Source organism: Mus pahari, chromosome 13, assembly GCF_900095145.1.
Source record: "Mus pahari chromosome 13, PAHARI_EIJ_v1.1, whole genome shotgun sequence".
Lineage (NCBI taxonomy): Eukaryota > Metazoa > Chordata > Mammalia > Rodentia > Muridae > Mus > Mus pahari.
This window is the reverse complement of record NC_034602.1, coordinates 76,321,940-76,333,243: the sequence shown is the minus strand read 5'-3', so window position 1 is coordinate 76,333,243 and position 11,304 is coordinate 76,321,940. Positions and strand designations below refer to the sequence as shown.

The 11,304-nt window shown below is 35.5% G+C and overlaps 1 protein-coding gene across 1 annotated transcript in view; it reads left to right on the top strand.

Annotated features, from left to right (window-relative positions):
- The first annotated feature begins 8,053 nt into the window (after positions 1–8,053).
- Positions 8,054–11,304, top strand: part of LOC110330368 (UDP-glucuronosyltransferase 2B17) — a 47,974-nt gene continuing 44,723 nt past the window's right edge. The window contains exons 1-2 of the mRNA XM_021210361.2: positions 8,054–8,790; positions 10,249–10,397. Of these exons, the coding sequence (XP_021066020.1) occupies positions 8,070–8,790; positions 10,249–10,397 (870 nt within the window). The 5' untranslated portion in view covers positions 8,054–8,069. The remainder of the gene's footprint in view (positions 8,791–10,248; positions 10,398–11,304) is intronic.

The window sequence follows — 11,304 nt, the reverse complement described above, 5'->3', positions numbered from 1 at the left end:
TACTTGAGGAAAAAGCACAAGAAATACACAAAATTCATGAAACACAAAATTAGAAACCACAGTGAAATGAGCAGTAACATAAAAATGTCCAAGCAAAGCATTATGAGATAAAAATTAAAAATCTATGAAAATACCATTGAGTTTGCTGTGTTGGTCATCTACAGCTAGGCATGAGGACTACACTTAAATGTGGTTTACACATCCTGTGAGATTCCATTGAGAAAAAAACAATTTTCCTTTGCAGCATTTGTTATTTGGAGACAGCTTCTTGTTGAGGCATGGGAGCTTGTGTCCCCCTTTTAGCATTTAGTCCTCATCTGGCTTGAACTTGTGTGGGCCCCATGCTTGCTAACCCAGGCTGTAGGAGTTTAAATGTGTGAAGGGTCTTGTTGTATCTGGAAGACACTGTTTACATGGTGTCATCTATCCTTTCTTGTTCTTCTAATCTTTCTTCCTCTTCTTTCACAGATTCCTCTGAGTCTTGAGGGAAAGGATTTAAGACATCTTACTTACAAATGAGTCTTACAAAGTTTCCCATTCTCTCTATATTTCCAAGTTCTGGGTCCTATATTTGTTCCCATAAACAGCAAGAGGAAGATTGTGTAATGATTGCTGAGACCCTGATCTAGGACTATAGCAGAATATTAATAGGAGTCATTATTATCTTCCTTTCCCAGAACTATAGTATTTGTGTTTTCCCTAGAACCGTGCCCTATCTAGTCGCAAGTTCTTATCCACCCAACCAATGTAAGAGAAGGAATTTCTATCTTCTAGAATGGGCCTTAAATATCATCAAAGAATATTTGGTTACTATCACAATGTTTGTGACATAAGCATACTACACAGGCAAATCACACTTGTAGATCGCAGTGTTTGTAGCTGGGTTGGGGATTATCTTATCTCCTGGTGACATGTTGGATGTCTCTCAGTACCATGAATACTATTCTGCAAGGGTACAGGCTCTAAGGGAGCACCATCTCAACTTTTCTGTGTTCAGTGAGAGCTGTAGGCACTGTCTTCAGTAACAAGGCATTACCAGCAGTTCGTCGAGAGCAAGCAATAGACTTGGAAGTAGCCTGAGTGGTTTGGTGATTGTCATGGTACCTCTTTGGCCAACAACTCAATTAGATGTAACCCATATTATAAACTTGATTGAAGGGTATGTCAAAAGTTTAATCTATTTGAAGTTAAGAGATATTTTCTGAAAAAGATATCGTAGAACAGTTCTCCTAGCAACTCTCCATGCAATTACTACTTAGGAAATGGTTTATGCTAATATAGTATAAGAAAGAGTTATGCAGTGCTTTTGGAAATGCAGCTCTGGGAGACAGGAATATGGTACATGGAAATTCTGAGAAAGATGAACACAGAGTTGGAATCTTTCTGAAGCCACACTGATAGTTACTCATGTGCCTTCCAGAAATATATTAGCAATTGATACATTCACATAGATATCCTTTAATTTCTGTGGCAATTATTTCAATATGGGATAGAGTCAATTAATTTCAATCAAGTCTCAATGCTCTGTCAAATAGGAACTTGAAAAAGAAGTTACGTAGAGCCTTAGACACTTATCTTTAATAGTTCAACCAGTAAGATAATATAAAATATAAAATTGACCTAATTTACATGTCTCCTATGAGAGGTTTTCTATTCCCATTCTTTCCTTGAAAGTTCAAATAGGGTAAGTTTTATATTACTCAAATATTTAAGCTATAATACTGAGTCATGATGACTGTGAATCAGCATGACTAGATAAGAATTAAGGTTAACAACTGTGAGATAAACTAGTAATAATTAACCAATAATTATTTGTCTAAGATGACATTTGAAAATCCATCTCAACAAGTAGAGGGATGATGTAAATTAGGAAAGAAAGAGAAATTCAGATCAGTTTAAAAATGAAGAGGCCCTTCATGGATAGTATTAAGAAAACTCATTACCATTAGGCAATTTGTGGGCTCTTTCTTAGACATTTAAGAAACGGCTATTCTCAACCTATCAGGCAAGTCTCACTAAGGAAATCAGGAAATTCAGAACTCTGTCCAGCTTTGTTTATATCTATTCATTTTAACTCATTCATTTCTATTTTATTTAAAATTTCAATTATATTAAAGATAAACAATGAATACTAATGATTAAATTGCTTTGTTTATAAAGTTCTATGTCTTTTATATCCTAGAAATGTTTAATTTAAATATATGGCTTAAAGTTATGTATGACCAACCACCTTTGAGACAGGAGACAAAGCTTAGAGAATCATGAATTTAGTTTTGAAAACAACACATAAAATTTAGTCAACTACTTCATGAACACATTGCACAACTAATAGTTTTCTGATTTGACATATATGCTGACTACATTAGGTATTACATATTTAGTCTTACAGGCATAGGAAGAGGCTCCTTCCTACATTATTTAGGTAGAATGTGTAATATATTATTTTATACACTTCAAGGTCCCATGTTCCTAAAAATAAATATGAGCTATTTAGAATATTATTAATGTTGTCCAAGTCTTCATTTGAGATTTAGCAAAGCAAATTTTGAAACAGAGAAAATTAAAAATTGGTAGAGCAAATAAAATGATTTCAAAATTTTCATTTTTTGCATCCTAAACTTTGTCAATGGGTACCGTAGTGCTCTCTGGATACTGACATCTCTTAAAGTAACCATATGTAGAACTTGGAGTTCTTTTGGAAATAAAATACTTGAGCAAGGGAACATAGAGGAATTCTGACAGAGGAGAGTTGAGAGCTGGACCTTGGTCTGCAGCTGCCGCAGTGGTCGTTCAACTGATAACCAGATGTGAATGAGAACTGACATATTGGTACGCTGGATTCCCTTTCTATAGTGGTTAGATAGATGTGCAGAAGAGTCAATATGCTTGGGCCTACTAGTTTTCATTAAATATCATCCTTCTACATTCACATCTGTGAAACTGGAAACAGAAAAGATTGTTGCCATGTGCTATAATTATGATAGAGCCTTATCCCTGGAATTTCAATGTATACGAAAATACATCATCAACTGAAGTAGCAAATGCCTAATAATGTAATTTATCACCTTTCTTTTTGTTCCTTTCTTTGGTTTTATTAGATATTTTCTTCATTTACATTTCAAATGCTACCCCCCTATATCCTCCCTACACCCTGTTCCCCATTCCACCCAATCCCGCTGCCTGGCCCTGGCATTCCCCTATACTGGAGCATATGATCTTCGCAAGACCAAGGGCCTCTCCTCCCATTGATGGCTGACTAGACCATCCTCTGCTACATATGCCACTAGAGACACAGTTCTGGGGGGATACTAGTTAGTTCATATTGTTTTTCTCCTATAGGGTTACAGACCCCTTTAGCTCCTTGGGTACTTTCTCTAGCTCCTCCATTGGGGGCCCTGTATTCCATCCAATTAATGACTGTGAGCATTTACTTTTGTATTTGCCAGGCACTGGCATAGCCTCACAAGAGACAGCTATATCAGGGTCCTGTCAGCAAAATCTTTCTGGCATATGCAATAGTGTCTGGGTTTGGTGCTTGTATATGGGATGGATCCCTGGGTGGGGCAGTCTCTGGATGGTCCTTCCTTCTGTCTCTGCTCCAAACTTTATCTCTGTAACTCCTTCCATGGGTATTTTGTTCCCCATTCTAAGAAGGAGCATAGTATCTACACTTTGGTCTTCCTTCTTCTTGAGTTTGATGTGTGTTGCAAACTGTATCTTGGATATTCTAAGGGGATAATATCTGCTTATCAGCGAGTGCATATCATGTGAAGATCCACAATTCCTCTCCTGGGCAAATACCCAGAAGATGTTCCAACTGGTAATAAGGACACATGCTCCACTATGTTCATAGCAGCCTTATTTATAATAGCCGGAAGCTGGAAAGAACCCAGATGTCNCTCATCAGAGGAATGGATACAGAAAATGTGGCACATTTACATAATGGACTACTCAGCAATTAAAAACAATGAATTCATGAAATTATTAGGGAAATGGATGCATCTGGAGGATATCATCCTGAGTGAGGTAACCCAATCACAAAAGAACACACTTGACCACCTTTCTAAGGGTGTGCTCTATCCACATTTAAATTTTGATATGTTTATAGTATATAAAAATAACATGTACAATATATATTATATCTATCTTCTTTTGAAGTTTTTATGCTAACATTCCTTTCTTTTAGGTTCTGAAAGAGTCATTTTCATTTTCTTAGTTGTTTATGTTAAATTCCTGAGTTATGTTGAAAGTGAGTCAGCATTAGTGGAGAAGAAATGATATAGTCAATATGAGATAAACTGGTAATAATTAATCAAGAATTATATGTCTGATAAAATGATATCTTAAAAAATGATCTATTGTAATAACTAAACACTATGGTTCTCATTAGGAAGAAGGAGAAATCAAGGTAACAACATTACATCCAGTCACAAAATAGTGATGTTCAATAAAGCTGTTAAACTGAAGAAAAATTTAAGATATAATTCAAGGACACAAAGGCACTCTTATAAAGTATCAAGAAGAATTACTTCTATTTGGTTTACTGGCAACTTCTGGAATAGTTAAGGTATAATGATAATACTACAGTTCAGTTATACTCAAGAAAGAAAGAAATCTAATTCTGTTCCAAGCTGACTGGATCTCTCCTTTTATTTGCTCTTTCACAAACATTAAACATTTAGTTAAATTACATACAAAATGGGATGTTCATATTATTTCTATTACTTTCTATTATTTTAAGTTTTTCATTACTCTTTCTATTCTTGTTTCCTATTATTCTTCTTCCATTTTTTTTTTATTGAACAGTTTCTTAGAATTAATTCCCAGAAGAGTGTTACTATCATTGTCCTCATCTACTGGAAAAATATTCTCTGATGGTGTTGAGAGATGCACTACTCTATGGGTGTAGTGTCTTCACTGTAGAGAAAATTCCTCATGGACTGTACGGAAGTATCACCTGTCAATAAAAAGCTGATGGCCAACGAGGATTTCATGCAGGATTGCAAGGTAGGTCATCTCCTTGCCAGCAGGGAGACATAGGAATTCTGGTAATGATCAGGACAGGAAGATTTTTTACCCATGACTCAGAGGAGACAGACATATGAAACTAAGGAGAGGTAACCAATCCTTTGGCACACGTAGAATAGAATAAATATGTTCAAAAGTTATGAGTTGGTACTGGTGAGATGGCTCAGTGGGTAAGAGCACCCGACTGCTCTTCTGAAGGTCCGGAGTTCAAATCCTAGCAACCACATGGTGGCTCACAACCATCCGTAACAAGATCTGACGCCCTCTTCTGGAGTGTCTGAAGACAGCTACAGTGTACTTACATATAATAAATAAATAAATCTTTAAAAAAAAAAGAATATAAAAGTTATGAGTTAATCAGGGAATAAGCCCAAGCTTTTGGCCTAGGCATTTATTCATAAGTAATTCAGTATCCAAGTACTTATTTGTGAACTGTGGCATGGATGGAAAAGTCTATGGTAAACTATGTTCAGGATGTATAAATGAAATATATCCTTTGCTCCCCAAATAGCTTTGTTTCTATGTTTGATCAAAGCTAAAGAAATATAATTTATTGTTTTTTACAAAGTCTCAAACGGTCAATTTTACCACTAAAGAATTAGAAGCCAAGAGCCTGAGCCTGACTTCCTCCCTTCCTCTCTCTTTTTCCCCTATGGTCACTCCCTATAACTAGTTGCTTGCTCTGCTTCTTGACCTATGGCTTGACTATATTTAATCTTGTTTACAATAAATGGAAAGCTCTTGGATTAAATTTATTTGTTAGAATTGAGTTGCACCACAACTAGAAACAAGTATTTCCAGTAAACAACACAATCTTGGGGTTTGCAGTGTAATCAAATCTTCTGCACAATAATTAAGATACTAACAATTACGTTAGTCTCTTTTTCATATCCAGTGTTTGTTTAATATGATTGGATGTATATTATTATTGTTGTTATTTCATTTTGACAAACTGACATTTTTACATTTTCTACTCTATGCCTTAATTCTAGTTTAGACACTTAAGTATATATACTACAGTACACTTGTAGTTTGCTTGTATATAATATTTATTTTTCCAATTTTCAAAGCAAGTGTTTCTTTACTTATTATCTTATAGGTACCATCTCATGTTTGAATTTTTGCCTAAGGAATTTGACCTGTTAACAGTCAAGCTTGTTGTTTATAACTTAATATATCCTATTAGTTCATTTTTTATTTCTTGATATATATATTTCTCTTATTGATCTTTTTTGTAAGTTGGTGGTTTTCTCATTGCTAACTTGACTGCTAAAGGCACTATTAATATAAATATTTGAGTATACCTATGAGAAAATTCCCAGGAAGGATTAACTTATCATTTTTCCATGGTGCAGGTATCCCTTCCCTATGTTTCCATCACATAAACTCTACAGACCTTGCTTGTCATGATGGATACCACCCTTTCAAATCATGCAATAAAATATATCTATGACTCCAAAATTTTATTTTGGCAAAGAACTTGGTCAGTGTGATGAGAAATCATATAATCTATTATATAATAGTTTTGTCATCAACTTTTTTTCTCTTTCTAGATGATGCATCCTAGAGTTGTTGGAAATTTTGTAGCGTCACAATACCAGGACAAACAAGAAGATCCAGGTAAATCTCATTTCCATAGCCACAATCTTCATGGGCAAATAGAAGCACTGGTGATTTCAGAAATGGTAGATACAATGTTTCTTACTGAGAAGGTTCATCTACTCATTGATTTCTCAGGGCCTTTGTGCTTGAATATGAATGCTGCAAGGAGTGGCATTATTAAGAGATGTTTCCTCAACAATATAAACTAACCAGTACCCCCTGAGCTCTTGTCTCTAGCTGCTTATGTAGCAGAAGATGGTCTAATCAGCCATCATTGGGAAGAGAGGCCCCTTGGTCTTGCAAACTTTATATGACCCAGCACAGGGAATGCCAGGGCCAAGAAGTGGGAGTGGGTGGGTAGGGGAACAGGGGCGGGGGAGGGTATACGGAACTTTTGGGATAGAATTTGAAATGTAAATAAAGAAAATGTCTATTTATATATATATATATATATATATATATATATATATATAAAAGAGATGTTTCCTTGTTAGAGTAGATGTTGCTTTATTAGAGGAAGTGTGTCACTGTTGTGGTGGGCTTCAAGATCCTATGCTCAAGCTCTGCCCAATGTGGAAACAGTCTCCTAGCTGCCTTCCAATCAAGATGTAGAACTCTCTGTCCCTTCTCCAACATTGTGTCTACTCTGCCATGCTTCCTGGCATGTTGATAATGGACTAAACTTCTGAATCTGGAAGGCAGGCCAAATGAATGTCATCCTTTATAAGAGTTGCCTTGGCCATGGTGTCTCTTCACAAAAATGAAACCCTAATTAAAACAGATTGCAAGAACAAACCATCCAGCTAAATCTTGTTCCTAGGAAAGGGCAGTGGACAGATAAGTTGAACCAACTGGGTGTTCTCTGTAAACCGAAGCAGCTAATACCACTCAGGGCAGGATGTTTGGCTTTTTCCTTAGGGACATTCATAGGCAGAAACTCTTGTCTATCTTATTCACAGGTTTTTTTCTCTGTCAAGTAACTAAGGCACACTGTCAGGCTACTCAACGTACTCTATGTGACTTAATACTTTAATCAGCAGTTTTACAATAAACTATCCATGAGACATTGATAAGTTCGGTAACTAGTACATCTGGAGTTCACGTGTTGAGAATAAAATGCAGAGTCACCTTACACCAATCAGTGTTCTTTTTATGATTCAAAACTCCTGCAAACAGATTTACACAGGTCACAACTCCTACCTTTACTTCATTATACAACATGTGACATTAAACACTTCCAAGTAAATTTGAAATAATTAATATTTGCTTTTATTATCTCTCTTCAGCCAACAGCTTCAATCTGGTCAGTAAGTATATTTGCTTGCACCAACTCAGGTTATATTTTAACTTGTGGATTTTTTTTTTTCTTCTTCTTAGACATAAAGACAAGCAGTAAAGGACGGGAACACACAAGTACCAGAAGGACTTTGACTTCCAGGATGCCTGTGAAGTGGATCTCTGCTCTGCTCCTGCTGCAGATGAGTTGCTGCTTCAGATCTACCAGCTGTGGCAAGGTGTTGGTGTGGCCACTGGAATTCAGTCACTGGATGAATTTAAAGATAATACTGGATGAACTTGTACAGAGGGGCCATGAAGTCACTGTTCTGAGACCTTCAGTTTCCTTTTTTGTTGATCCCAAATATTCACCTGGCCTTAAGTTTGAAACTTTTACTACAGCTTACACTAAAGATTATCTGGAAACTTTTTTCTCCAAGTTCGTGGATGTATGGACTTTTGAGGTCCCAAGGGATACATGCCTATCATATTCTCCGCTTCAAACACTGTTTGGTAATTTATCTGATTATTCTCTAAATCTTTGTAAAGAAGCTGTTTCAAACAAACAGCTAATGACAAAGCTCCAGGAATCCAAGTTTGATGTCCTTATTTTAGATGCCATGGCTTCCTGTGGGGAGCTGATAGCTGAACTGCTCCAGATTCCTTTCCTGTACAGTCTTCGCTTCTCTCCTGGCTACCAAGTTGAAAAGGACAGTGGAGGATTTGTACTCCCTCCATCCTATGTACCTGTGATTTTGTCAGGATTAGGTGGCCAAATGACATTCATAGAGCGGGTAAAAAATATGATATGTATGCTTTATTTTGACTTTTGGTTCCAGACATTTACGGAGAAGGAATGGGATCAGTTTTACAGTGAAACTTTGGGTAAGTTACATTTCTTCTTAGTAGCTTGATATTCCTAGCCACACATGTATTTGAAGCTATATGTCCATGAAATTCAAAGTGAAGTTGCTTTTATAGGTGATCGAATATATAATAGGATATTAGCTAACAAACTCACAAATCCTCTGTCAAAGCTCATATTATTGTTCAAATAGAAGGTATCAGTCCTTAGAAAAAGACATTCTGGTTAGCTATACAATTGTAAAGAGATGCAAGTAAATGGTCCTTACGTGAGTCTTTAGTCATTTTATGCTTTTTTCCCTCTATTTTAATAAGTCACTTCCTGGTTACCCAAATACTGATTTATTTAGATTAAAGAATGACATATTTTATAGTAGCAATATGTATTTAACATTGAAGAAATTGTGGTCTCTTGCACAAGCCAGTGTCTGTATATAAAAATTAAAATATGGGGTTTCACAACATGTTCAAAAGTTTGATTGTTTTATGTTCATGCTTAGTACCTGTATTCTGTTCCTAGCATCCACTCATGTCCAGTGGCCTCAGATTGCTTCACGGAACGTGCTGTCTTTTCATTGCAGTGCTGAGGCACTGGAATAATCTTAGCATATACCCACATAAACACAAATACATATAAATGAAAAGATAAATCATAGAATATATTCTCTGTATTTCCTAAAAATTTCTCCTTCTCTTCAAAGATATTATGTTAATGTATAGGTTTGAAAATGAAACTGAGGTTTCTGCCGGCACATTTCCTTATTGTATTCTTTTCTAATACCCATTATAAATGTCTGTACTCTACAGAAGTATGGAACCACATATACTTGTTCTATAGTTTTTGAGTCAAGTTCCTTCTCTTGAAAATTATACCATAGTTAAGATTACCCAAAATTTTCTATTTTTATGACTTATATAAATATTGTGATTGCTTTTTTAGGATAAATACTATTAGATATCTCAATATGAAACAAGAGTAGAAGCACTAACTAGAAATTCAGCCATTCATAAACTTTACAGTTCCCTTGACAAAAGAAGGATGAAGGCCTACGTGTACACTACAAGGACCTGGGGAATTCTGGCCAGGGTACACAGCATAGTGTGAGATTTGGACCTGTATTGTGTGTTTATATTTACACAGTTCCTTTTGAAAAGTTAGACAGGAGTAAATTTGTGTTTACTTATATAGTGGCTTAGTAGGTTGTTTCAATAACTATTCATGGTTTCAAACTATGGAGGAAATGAGGTAACTTTCAAAGTCTGCTTTAAGAATAAAACTAAACTGGCATTTATGTATGTTATCTGAGCCACAAATGATACATGCAAATCATATTATATATACATAACCACTGGTTTTTTAATTTACATGTTCTACATCAAACACAAATATTTCCAACATTTTTAAGGAAATATATTTTATACTCAGATGACAGTCCTGTTAACTTTTCTCTGTCTCATTTGTTCGTTTTCTTCATCTAGGAAGGCCCACCACCTTAATTGAAACAATGGGCAAAGCAGAAATGTGGTTCATTAGATCCTACTGGGATCTGGAATTTCCTCACCCAACCTTACCAAATGTTGAATATGTTGGAGGACTCCACTGCAAACCTGCTAAGCCCCTGCCTAAGGTAAATATAATTCTTTTCATCTCTTTTTCATCTCATTTTATTTCTGATTAAAGTGATTCTACACCTTTCATTATGTTTTTTTTCTCCCAATGATAGAGCTATATATGATGTGAAATTAAGCATCCTGCTAACTAGGAGTTCAATAAACTCAAGAAAGTGCATGTGAGACTTGGTATATATTCATACCAATGGCTTAAATTAAGTTCAGTAGGGTATTTGGATGTTTAGACATTGGGTAAAGTCCTTACAAAGCAACTATGATGATATGAGTCTGAATCTCATAATCCACCTAAAAATTTAGGTATCCTTTTGCATGTATGAATTAGTACTGACATTGTAGAAACAGGATAAAACTGATAGCTTGCTGGATATGATCCTGTTAAAAGTGGTGAGATTCATGTTTACTGAGAAACACGAGTAACTGTCTCAAAACATGTTAAAAACATGTAGAGAATGATTCCAGTTTTAACTTTTGGTCTTCAAGTGCTAAAACAAAGGCAGGGAATTTCTCTGTCAGCAGCATACCCCCAATACAACAACCCCCCATACACACACATGCACACATGAACACATGCATACATGCACACATGCATGCACACACACATGCATGCACACACACACACGTGCATGAATGCATACATTATACAGACACATATAAACACAAACATGCAAAATAGAAAAATTTAGTCAGTTAAAATTAGGACATCAGAAACTGTTAACCATTTAAAAGCTGTGATTAATATATATTAAAGGTTATTGTTTGATATCCAGAGAAACAATATAGTCATAGTTTCTACACAAATAAGTAACTTGTGGAGGTCATATCTAAAAATACTCTGTTTATACAAAATATCATAAAATTGTTACATGGTATATGCTTACTATGCGGTTATGGTTATTTTTCAAA